Source organism: Geospiza fortis, unplaced genomic scaffold (assembly GCF_000277835.1).
Source record: "Geospiza fortis unplaced genomic scaffold, GeoFor_1.0 scaffold54, whole genome shotgun sequence".
Lineage (NCBI taxonomy): Eukaryota > Metazoa > Chordata > Aves > Passeriformes > Thraupidae > Geospiza > Geospiza fortis.
Window position 1 is genome coordinate 15,246,932 of NW_005054301.1, and position 11,579 is coordinate 15,258,510.

Sequence of the window (11,579 nt, forward strand, 5' to 3'; positions counted from 1 at the left end):
TAACAGATTTGCCATCCAGTTTTTCTGACTAGGCTTAACAATAAAGGAAATAATTAAGCTTAGAAATGCTGAAATCAAGCAGTAGTTTATACAAGCAGTTGATGTCTCCTGCTATTCACCTCTCATTCTCCTTTTTCTGGCCTCAGCCAATCTTAGTATTTTATTTTGCAATTAACCTGATCCTCAGGTGCTTTGTGACAGATCTACTAGAAGCTGTAAAAGAAAATCATTTTTTCAAAAAGTTACCTTATTTCTAAGTCCTGAAAACAGAATAGAAAAACCCTTGCATGGTACCACTAAACAGAGAAATGCAATAGCTGATTTTAATAGCCCTGGCAAATTTCTCTTTTAATGAATTTCTGAATGTGGAAAGTAAAGGTATCCAAACTAATTATTGAAGACTTCTTTGAATATGTGTGCTCTTAAGTATAAATACGACTTTTATACTTTAGTATTATGTCACAGAAACCTGTGAGAAGCAGATTAAATTAATAATTCAGAGAGAATACTCTCACAATATATTTTTGTGTTAGGCTATAAATCACTCTTGTATGATAGGGAGGACATTTTTTGTATCCATAGGGAGCCTTGCTTCTAGACCTGACTTTTAAATGTAATTTTGTATGGTTCCTTGACAGTTTCTGAATAAATTGCTTCATGAATTATAAATGTGTGCTGGGGAATATCTGCAGACTTCTTTATCTGTTGGAATTAAGTTTAAGTATTTATGATAATCTGAAACTACTGTCTTATTACAGTATTTCTTTATAATTGTAAATTCCTTAACTGTCTTTCTTTATTTTTAGAGAAACCGCAGATAATCTTTCAATACCAAATCAAAAAGGATCATTTACTAATATTTCAGGTATTTAATATCTAGTTACAGAACATACAAACTAACTGTTCCTCTTTCTGCTCAAAAACTGTTTTTAGGAGAATAGTACCAAAGGCAAAGTAAGAAAATGTTTTATAAGCAGAGCTCTGATTAGAGGCATTGCCTCCTAATCTCAGATATTGTTCCAACTGATTTAAAACTCACTTTTTCTCCAAACTAAGTGCTCAGACCAATGGGCAGAATATTCTCCATACAAGCATTCATTGATGCAGTAATCCAAGAGGCTGGGGAAGCCAAAATTCACCAATTTTTCCTAGCTGAGGAGAAATTTAAGTGTCATCTGGATGAAAAATAACTTGATCTGTGATTGTTAGAGTATTGAGACCAAATGAAAATGCCTTTACATTTCTAGCTGTGGATTTGCATTCCTTATTCTGATAAGTTTGGACCTAAAGAATAATATTAAGTGCTTACTGTGTGGCTAAAGTTTGGCATTTTTGCATCTTGTTTTATTGAGCACTGATACAGTGTGTGGTGGTGGTGATTCTTCAAGAAACACTTCATACAGACACACTTTTGTATAATAGGGAGGGAGACAGGCCATGCTTAACTCAGCGGGTTGGTTGTGTGTGTGTGTGACCACCAGAAGTGGAAATGTGGATTTCAAAATAAGCCATTTCAAATTTTAATTTTTGTTATTTGGGGAAGCTGCTGTTTATTGTTCATTTTGTCAGTTCTGCTACAGGACTGAGCATTTAACAGTCACCTCGTTCTTGTAATGGCTTTTCTTTTTTTGATATTAGGTGCACTGCATTCCTTTGTAAAATTATGCAAGTCATTTGGAACCTTTTCTTAGTTTCAGGGAACAGTGATGTAAAATACCAAATTTCTTACTCTTAATAATCAGTCCTTCAAAGTTGTGAGCGTTTGAGAATTTATGTGCACATCTCAATATCCTGTCAGATTTTGGAGGTTTTCAGCAGCTTTTTAATTCCTGTACTACAATGATTTTAGCGTATTAGTATTTGTGAATTTTCTGTTTCTTGGTACTTCTTGTTTAAAGAAATACTATGAACTAAAATGATGTGTTTGCATTTCAGGTGTGTTTGAATCACATGGAACTCTTGTAGTGCCTAACGTTAGTGTTATAGCTCCTGAAAAATTGTCTGCCAGTGCCAGGCGTCGTCAAGAAATTCAGGTACACACACATCAAATAAGTATTCAGAAGTGATCCTTAGAAGTTAAGCAGTGGTAGAATTCATACTTCATTATCACCTAACTTAAACAAATTCATCATGTTTGTTCTTTATTCATAAATTAGACTAGGAACAACATAAATGGTGAAAGGCAAAGACCACCCTTTCTAACAGTCTGGGTCTTAGGGATTATCTGTGATATCATGGCTCAGCTATCATTGTGCATGCTTACTAGAAATCTTACTTTTCTAGGAACTGTGGTTCTGGATCATCCCTTTCCTTTTCCTCCCTAAATGCTTGTGTTAAATGTTGTCGTGGCTTAACCCCAGCCAGCAGCCAAGCGCCACACAGCTGCTCACTCACTCCCCCATTAGTGGGATTAGGGAGAGAATCAGAAAGGTAAAAGTCAGAAAACCCCTGGATTGAGACAAAGACAGTTTAATAGGGAAAGCAAAAGCTGTGCACAGCAGCACAGCAAAACAAGGAATGAATTCAGTTTTGCCCATGGGCAGGCAGGTGTTCAGCCATCCGCAGGAGAGCAGGGCCCCATCACCTGTAGTGGAGAACGGGAAGACAAACACCATCACTCCAAATGTCCCCCCAACTTTATATACTGAGCATGATGTCATATGGTCTGGAATGTCCCTTTGGTCAGCTGGGGTCACCTTCCCTGGCTGTGTAATCTCCCAGCCTCCCATGCACCCCCAGCCTCCCCACCAGCGTGGCTGTACAAAAAGCAGAAAAGGCCTTGGCTCTGTTATCAAACAAGTTATATTGTTTTAAAAGAAGTAGTCTATGCAGCAGTCAGGGAAGATGATGGAAAATTCCTGTAACTTTAGTACAATAGTGTTTGATCCCTACATCTCTGGCTAATAGTCTTGTACCATCTATTGCTTTCTTACTTATCTTTATCAGTGATTAACTGATTACCTGCTCAGCAATAACAAAAACATCTGTTATCAATCCTGTGTTAAGCAAAAATCAAAAACACAGCCCCATAACAGGCACTGTGAAGAAAGCTAACTCTGCCCCAGACAAAACCAGCACAAAGGTGCAAGGTCATCATATTTTTAATATGTAGTATGTTTGTAAAAGGTACTTTATGCATTTTATTTCATTAAGTTGTCTCAAACTAAAGGCCTAAGAAAAAATGTGGATTTTTAAAAACACACAAAAAACCCCAAACCAAAACAATAACAAAAACCCCTACAACCGGCCTAAAACATGATGCTATAGTAATGTAGAAACCATTCAGTGATGCTAGAAACAAATGTCAGAATTTTCTTGTTTAGCATTATTAGCCTCAAGATATTTAGAGTCCATGGTAAAACAGAACTGTCATCTTATCCCGTTTTCTGTCCAAACTTGGATGTGCAACAAAAAAATCTCCCCAGTTAATAGTTCTCAGAACCCAAATAAAGAAATGGATGTTACTCTCTGAGCTAAACAAACTTACTGTTTTCAGGCTTTGAATATGTAAAAGCAACTTTTCCAAGGTACAAAAGACAACATAATGCAAGCCTGCAACTACGTTCATAAAGTGCTACCTTTGCAGGACCACTAGCTTGCTCTGATAAAAGGCGTTAGAAGGCATGACCCTTATTTTGGTTTGGCTTTCAAAAGCCATCCTCCTTTTTAGCTGGAGGTGATTCACTGCATCCAGTCACAGGTTCTCACGTTCCTTTGAAAGTCATCTAACACCCAGAAACAGAGGGCAGTTTTCACTAATTATGCAAGCATCCATGTTGTTCTGTCTGCTTTAGAACCAGTATTGTCAAGTGTGTACCATTGAGTCAAAAGTGTCTCAGCTCCAGTCTCCTTCCTCTCTGCTCACCAAGGAATGTTGTGAAATTTTTGCTGAAAATTATATTAAATATTTGTTTCAATATGATGTAGTTCTGCATCTTGTTAGAAGCAACCTGTTTTGTTCTCATCTATGCAATATGAAATCAGTGTTCCCAATCCGTGTCTCACAAGCTGTATATTTTTGCCCATCTTTTGTTCCCAGGTACAAACAAGACTTCAGACGTTCATTTCTAGCCTGCAACAAAAAACAAGTGAGATTGAGATTTTAGCAGTAAGTATTTGGCAGAAGCCTGAACTAATTCTGAATTCTTAATTGCAGTGGATGATGCCGTTCCTATCTGGAACAAACTACTGCTAATTGCCTCACTTTAGTGATAACCAAATGAATCAAACTTCAGGTTAAGTAAGACCCCTAGCATGTTTCTCTGATACTTGAAAAGTATCTCAAATGTGTGTGTATGGGACAGCTGCATGTAATAAAATTTAACAAGCATTTAGTTGTAAGCTCTTAAGCTGTAATTACACCAACTATTGTGGTAGATGTAATAACTTGTTCCGGCTAGATTTGCACTTCCATTTAAGCAAACATAGCTTTTGTTTGTATGTAGCTTTTAGACTTCACTGTCCATGTCACAAAGGACTTTAAAATTGTGTATGCTTTTCAGGAAATATAACTGCCAGTTTGTCTGCACCTATGTGCAACTTTCCTTAATGGAATCTGTCATGAATAGTTAAAAAGGTTTTAATCACTTTAAACTAAGTTCCCTGTTTTAGCAGCATGAATGCTTCTCTGGAAATCAAAAAATCTGACTCCCTTTAGTATAGCTCATCTCTAGTTGGCAAACTGATAGAGAGAATGGTTAGGTATTGATTTCTTGCTATTTTTACAGGTTGATCTGCCAAAAGCAACTGTGATACACTTCTTATCATTAGAGGTAAGCAATTAAGTAATGTTGTTAGAACTCTAACTGAACACAATAGATGATAAATTCTTTTCCCAGTGAAGTGTAAAATTCACCCATTCTAGAGTTGTCTTTCAAGTTTGAATTAGGTTTAAAACTTAAACCTAATTATTGAAATAGGTTTAAAAAAGATTTTTTTACCCAGGAAGCTTGACTGAGAAAAACTTTTTGTCAAATGTCCAAGTTACCCAAGACAACATTAGGAAGTCCTAATCCAAAGCTCTGAGGTTTTTTTCCCCCAGGAATAGTTATCTAAAATTAAATCTTAACTGCTCTTTTTCAGAAACCTGTAAGTATTAATAACAGTTTCAACAAAGGTGTTCCTTGAAGCCCTTAGTGAAGAAGAACCCAAAATATAGAGGCAACTATTTCACATATAGTAGCTGAAACATCCCTTAGTGAAGCCAAGATATAAAAGGGATGTTTATTATATTGACACCTTTAGCAACTCAGGAGCTGGTCAATGGTGCTTGAAAGATGACAACACCAAAGACAAAGCTTTCTTCTTTTCTCCAATGACAGCACTAGCTTAAGAAAGAGATGGATGCCTTTCCACCCCCCTAAAAACCCAAACTCAAGAATGGCATCCTACTTGAAGTGCGTTTATTACTTCCATACCTTTTATCTGCTGCTCTGAAGCAGTGCTTGTCTGGTAACCAAAACCCAGTGAAACATTTCAAAACATTTTCAAAATACTTTGTTCATCCAGTCTGTATGAACCATGGAGGTAGTTTATCACCTTTTACTTAAAAGAAAAAATTAAATACATACGCATGTGATCAGCTTGCATCATTCACTTTTGATCACCATTACATCACAGTTACTGTATTCTCTCCGGCACTGCCAAGCTGACACAGCCCTCACAGCCCTTTTCATTGCTTGTGCTGAAATGTGTTAAGAAACTGATCACTAAATTAACTTAATTTTCTTTAAAAAATAAAGTTGCACATGTTGTTGACATTTATCATGTTTGAAAGCTGTTTAATTAAAGAGCATTGACATTACACAGTATTCAGAAGGCTGCATCCTACTGGGAGAAGTATTTCCTTCAGAAAAGAATATGAGACTAGCATGGTTCCTTGTCAATTTTTTTTCTTAGCTTGATGGAGATAGACAAGCCTTTGATGCTACTGTGAGACAACTGATGTCACGATGGCCCAAGCAGAGATCTTCATATTTACAAGCCATTTGTGATGAAATTTACAGTCTCAAAATGGAAAAGAGGTAAATTTGTTAAGCTCTTACAGGTACATAAACTAGATTTTCTATTTTTTCTGTATTCAAACTAGAAGATAAGCTGCTCCTAACTTGTCTTCTACTTTCCCCTGTCTCTGAGGCAAAAAGAAATACTCAGGAAATGTGTATAGTTCTTCAAAACTATAGGACTGGTCACTAACCCTCACTTACTAATAAAATGTAAATTTTTCATTTTTCTAAGTCTTTTCAAGAAGCTCTAGAATATATTGCCACTTTTATCTCACTTACTTTGTTAATAAAAATGAATAGCAGACAATTATACACAGTCAGCATCCTGCTATAAATAGTACATATACTCCTATATATGTAAATATACATGTATGTAAAACATATACATCTATAATGTATAATATATACATCTATACTGCTACATTAAAGTCCTCTTTTCTGATGAGAGGGACTCAGCTTGTCTTCTAAAACTCATGAACACATTTAACTCCTCCTGCTTTGAAATAATACCGTGGCGGTCAGGCACAGGTGGGAGAGTGCCCAGGTCCATGCAAACCTAAAGTATACTCTCCCAACATGAACAGTAAAGCCCATTTCTGTTTTGTAAGCATAAAAATGTTTATGTTCACCTCATAATCTGCCTCTTGGATTCTGGCAAGGCTGATACAGATAGTCTGGACACATCTACTATGTCCACTTTTAAATACAAAATTGCTCCAGGTTTGCTGTTTACTAAGACAGCTACATTATCAAGTGAAGCATTTTTTTTTCTTCATGGGGCTTCCAAGGCTATGAGCAACAGAACCCAAATAACACTCCATGCAATGCTGGGTTTGAATGTAATACACTCCCTCACTATCTTCGTATGCCATCTGGCGCCTGAGCACTAGTTAACCATAAGCCTTCAGATCACTGGAGTGAAAACTGAACAGGCAAGATCAGTGGAAAGAGGATGAGGAGAAAAGTGCAGTCACAGCCAAACAAACTAAAACTTACTGATTTTCTGCTAAATCTTTGTAGCTATCTTATTCTGAGGATTTGTCATAGGCATTTCAGCATTCAAACCTGCAGTTTCAAAATACTAAAATTCTCTTCTCCTTCCCTCTGCAGGGTTTCTGCACTTATCCTGTACAGTTACCGAGATGAATACAAGGTTTTGTTTTAGTACTTCAAGCATAATTTATGGGATGCTTCTACAAATGGACAACAGCCTTTTGTCAAAAGGAATTTCCAAAAGCTGTAATAATGCAAGACAGGCAACTAGTGCCTTTTTCTGTGTCCAAATTGCATTTCATGTATGATATTGGCCTGGTTCTCGCCAGGACAAGGTTAATGTTTGCTGTAGCTAGGAGACATGGCCAGGACCCAGAGGTTGATCTGTACCACCTCACACCATTCCAGGTGGGCACAGCGTGGCAGAGGGAGCAGTTGGGTCGTGTTGTTTCTGTGGACTCGTTCACCTTCCCTGTACTCTGTGCCATTGGTATTGTTGCTGTTACTGTTTTCTTATCTCATTGCTGTTTCCAGGATATTCTTACCTCAGCCTGTGCTCTTTACCTTCTGTGCTTCCCAGTTCTCCTCTCCAGCCACCAGCAGGGGGAAGGGGTAGTGGGTGGCACATGGATTCAACTGGAGCACTAAACTAGAGAATGACACTCCTAAACCACAACAAATACAAAACTCAATGCTTTCAAAATGTGGAAGTAGTTGTTTTATAGGCAATTAAGGAGCAAGTCTTGACTAGAGCCACAGATGGGTATTACCATGTAGTTCTTGCCTCTTATGCTACACAAATCAGCTGTACAGATGTAAAACTTTTTTTAAAAACTAGTTTCAGAATGTCTTTGATGCAAAAATAGTACGGCAACAAGAAATGCCAGTTCTAGAATTATGAATGAATTACCTTTAAAAAATTGTTTTAAACATTTTAGAGGAGTTTTTATGTAATAAAAACTGCTGAGCCTTACTGAAATACTCATTACAAGCCTTTTGTGTGTTGTTTTTAGTTGTGTTTTTTAACCTACTATTTTAATTTATGTATAAAATATGGTAGATTTCAGGCTGAGTTGTTACACGCCTGGCTGGCTGTGCTTGTCCTGTCTGTACTGTTGCATTTAAATCAAGCAGCAGCTTCTGCAAGATGAAGACCTGATAAAACAAAACACTTGTTCTAGACCTGCAGAACCTAAACTAAAGACTTTAAAGATAAAAAGTAACCAGCATGTGCTTGAGGCACAACCAGAGTTTTGAACTAACTTTCTTTATCTGAGTTGTCAGATCAAGTTTGAAGTTATAGTAATGATGGAAGCTAAACTGTAGCACAACCCTATCAGGAAGAATGAAGCTGAGAAACTATGTATTGTATTTCACATCAAACACAAGAGGAATATGCAGAAATGGTAAGGATTTCTGGAAGTACACTGGTGTTTACCTTCCCTCCCCACTTGGTACCTTTTGTTTAAACAACTTGCACCTCTTTCTCTAACACAAATGATTGCCATTTGCAGACTCATTACATTAATAAATACCGACCTACTTTTTCTACCCTTTCTTGTAGCAAAGAAGGTGACAAAGTTAAAATGCATAGGGGTAACTTGCAAGACAAACCACAAAACTGAGAACTGTGAAGGTTCTAACAGCAATGTCCAAAGCAGCAGACAATCCTAAAGACATAGACAACTATGCCATTCCCAGCAAATCACCATGACAAGTCACATCAGCCATTACACCCAATCCATTTCTCATTATCTTTAATAGGAGCAATTACATCTTTACTTTATACATCTGTTCATATGAAAGAAGAAAAATTCAGATTCCTGAATATATTGAAGGATGATGTTTTTAAAAAAAAAAGTTTAGGTGACATGACCATTTTTAGCTATGTCTGAAGGGAGCATGATGCAGAATCCTACCCTCCCGCCACCCTGAGCCCAGGTCAGAACAGCTGGATCAGCATAGAGTGAAAGCTCTGCAAGAACTCGAGCACTGTGCTGGCTGCCTTGGGGATATCTGCACTGCATCATGTAGACATGGCCCTCAGATTAAGACAGAAACAGGAAAGCAGCTGTTCCTGATAATATGTTGGCACCTGCTTTCTCTGGAATTACTGAGGCTCATCTATAAAACTGGGCATCTGTCACTGAGGCTCCTGCTCCAGTCTTGTTTTGCTTCTGGTAGGGTGCATTTCTCTTCACCCTGTGCTACCCCCAGACAGGTTTTACACCGCAGAGAACACAGCAGCAGTGTAAGTACAAACCAGCTGAGCGTAAAGCTATTCCAGTAGAATGCTGTACATCCTCCTGCCATACAACAACCCACAGAAAGCACCTCTGCTCTCAGTTTAAACAAAAGTACTGATCATATCCCAGTCTCCTGCTGGAAGGAAAGCCAAAGACAAGTGGTAACTCAAAAAGAAATGGACTTTGCTTTGAGCAAGGGTCAAGTCTATAATAGTGATGGTAGCACACTGTCCCATCACTGTGTTGCTTTACTCTTCTTGGCCTTGCTTTTCTTGTCTTTCTTCTTCAAGCCATCCATGTTAGCTCTTAGCAAATTTGAATATGCCTGAAAGAACAATTAGAACCATTTAAAAGAACCCCAAATGCTTAAATGACAATATGCAAGAGGTAACATTTTATGTATTACAAACAGCCAATTATCTGCCTTTTCCCAGAGAATCATGCTCTTCCACCCTGCACTAGGAAAATACTGTTGTTTAAACCAATATACAAAATTAGATAAAATAAAACAGGATTTTTTAAAAACAGATTAAGATAAATGGGTAGTCTCAGTTAGTTTCTGTGGCAGTTCAGCAAGAAATCAACCTGTTCAGAGCTGCCCAGTGCTTCCAACAGACCACTTCTACTACTTACAGAAAAGGAAGATAAAAGGCATACAAAACTTACCATCTGGAATTTATTTACTTCCTTTGAGCTCACCTACAAAAGTAATACTGGAGGTTAACCACGAAAACTCTGGCTTCTATTACAACCAAGTACCAGTACATGTTTACCCACCAGCTACCATCTGGTCTTTTTAGCAGCATTTGGATCAACTTATAATATTCAGTGGTCAATGTGCTGTACTGGTATGTCATAGGACTCCACTGATTTAGAAAACTGAAAACATGCCTTGATTAACAAAAGCTTCTACAGGCCATTCATCCCTAAGTCACATGTTTTCACACGGGAAGAATGTGTAAAAGCATTCAAAGAAAGGTTTGATTCACTTGTGGGGCCATAAAAATGCTGCAGCTCACATGCTCAGCTATTTCTCTTAAGTAACGTTTTTCCTTGTGTCATATCACAGAACGGAGCTAAAGTCAGCTAAAGCCTTTCCCAATCCCCCATTCAAAGTAAACACACATCAGGTTTTCAACTACCAGTTAACATTTTCTCAAGTTTCACTTAGAATATGGAGCATTAAATCAAAAACACACATTGCCACTAGCCTTTCTAACTTCAAAGTTGTCACTTACCACTGTGCTGATTTTCTTCTTTCCATCAGTTGCTCTCAGGAGACATTTATTGTCTGCTGGTTCAAAACTTTCTACGTGGCCTTTGCGTGGAACTGGTTTTGTTCGACCATCATCTGTATTGAAAAAGAATTTTTATTCTCATTTCATTAAAATCAACAGATACCTTCTGATATGAGGTATTAAAAACTGCTCATGAGCATTCCTGTAAAACACCTTGGAATTTCAGGCCAACTGAACTAATATTGCTGCCAATTTGCTCTTACTCCAGAAACCCAGAAAGATCTGTTCTGTAAATTATATCTACCCGAAAAAATGAAGTAAATCCTCTCCTCAACGTGCTATATGCCCTGTCTGCTCGAGCAGCAGCATGCTTTAAATGCACATCACCCTGCTGCCTCCTGACATGGCCTCTCCAATAGTGCCAGCTAGCCAGGAACCAGAAGAACATGAACACACAAAAACAACATCAGAATTCTCCTTTTACAGAAAACAAACGATTTTCACTTACTGTTTAACAATCCAGAAGTCCTAGTTTGAAAGTCCTGCAGTTTGAAATACAGTCTCACTCAAAGGTTATTAGTACTGATGCTACTAGTACTATTAGTCCTACAGCTAACAGTTGTAAGACTAATAGTAATAGTGCTAATCAGTGCTCCTGCTGATGGGTTTGTCCCTATAACTGCTCTTATCTTCAGATTACAACTCTTATCGCTTAGAATATCTGGTGATAACAGTCAGACTTGCAGGAGCACCCCTTTAACCCAGTAAGAGACTCAACACTTACATTTCTTCAGCGTTATGAAAACGCTCCCGGAAGTCCTGCACTTCTGGAAGAGCCTGGTAAGCTCCGTCAGGAACTGCAAGAGAAAGAGACGCGTCCGTGGCTGGGAGCCCCCACACGAGCTCCGAGCTCTTGTCCCCGGCCGGGCCCGGGCTCTCTCCCACCCGCGGGAGGCAGCACCGAGGAAAGGCGAACTCCCGGCTCTCCCCACGCTGAAGCTGCAGGACACGAAGTCCCAGCCGGGGGCGGCCCGGCCCGGGGTTCTGACTCCGAAGACGAGCTCTGAGCCCCCGGATCTCCCGCGGCCCCGGCGCTT

At 38.5% G+C, this 11,579-nt stretch overlaps 2 protein-coding genes across 2 annotated transcripts in view; one reads left to right on the top strand and one right to left on the bottom strand.

Annotated features, from left to right (window-relative positions):
- EIF2AK4 (eukaryotic translation initiation factor 2 alpha kinase 4) overlaps nucleotides 1-8,189 on the top strand; it is a 43,152-nt gene extending 34,963 nt beyond the window's left edge. The window contains exons 35-40 of the mRNA XM_014310804.1: nucleotides 807-865; nucleotides 1,936-2,033; nucleotides 4,040-4,108; nucleotides 4,728-4,772; nucleotides 5,899-6,023; nucleotides 7,116-8,189. Of these exons, the coding sequence (XP_014166279.1) occupies nucleotides 807-865; nucleotides 1,936-2,033; nucleotides 4,040-4,108; nucleotides 4,728-4,772; nucleotides 5,899-6,023; nucleotides 7,116-7,170 (451 nt within the window). The 3' untranslated portion in view covers nucleotides 7,171-8,189. The remainder of the gene's footprint in view (nucleotides 1-806; nucleotides 866-1,935; nucleotides 2,034-4,039; nucleotides 4,109-4,727; nucleotides 4,773-5,898; nucleotides 6,024-7,115) is intronic.
- Nucleotides 8,190-8,733: 544 nt separating this feature from the next.
- SRP14 (signal recognition particle 14) overlaps nucleotides 8,734-11,579 on the bottom strand; it is a 37,022-nt gene continuing 34,176 nt past the window's right edge. The window contains exons 3-7 of the mRNA XM_031064758.1: nucleotides 11,444-11,576; nucleotides 11,267-11,339; nucleotides 10,483-10,595; nucleotides 9,911-9,943; nucleotides 8,734-9,569 (exon numbers count right to left, since the gene is read on the bottom strand). Coding sequence (XP_030920618.1) covers nucleotides 9,480-9,569; nucleotides 9,911-9,943; nucleotides 10,483-10,595; nucleotides 11,267-11,339; nucleotides 11,444-11,576 — 442 coding nt within the window. The 3' untranslated portion in view covers nucleotides 8,734-9,479. The remainder of the gene's footprint in view (nucleotides 9,570-9,910; nucleotides 9,944-10,482; nucleotides 10,596-11,266; nucleotides 11,340-11,443; nucleotides 11,577-11,579) is intronic.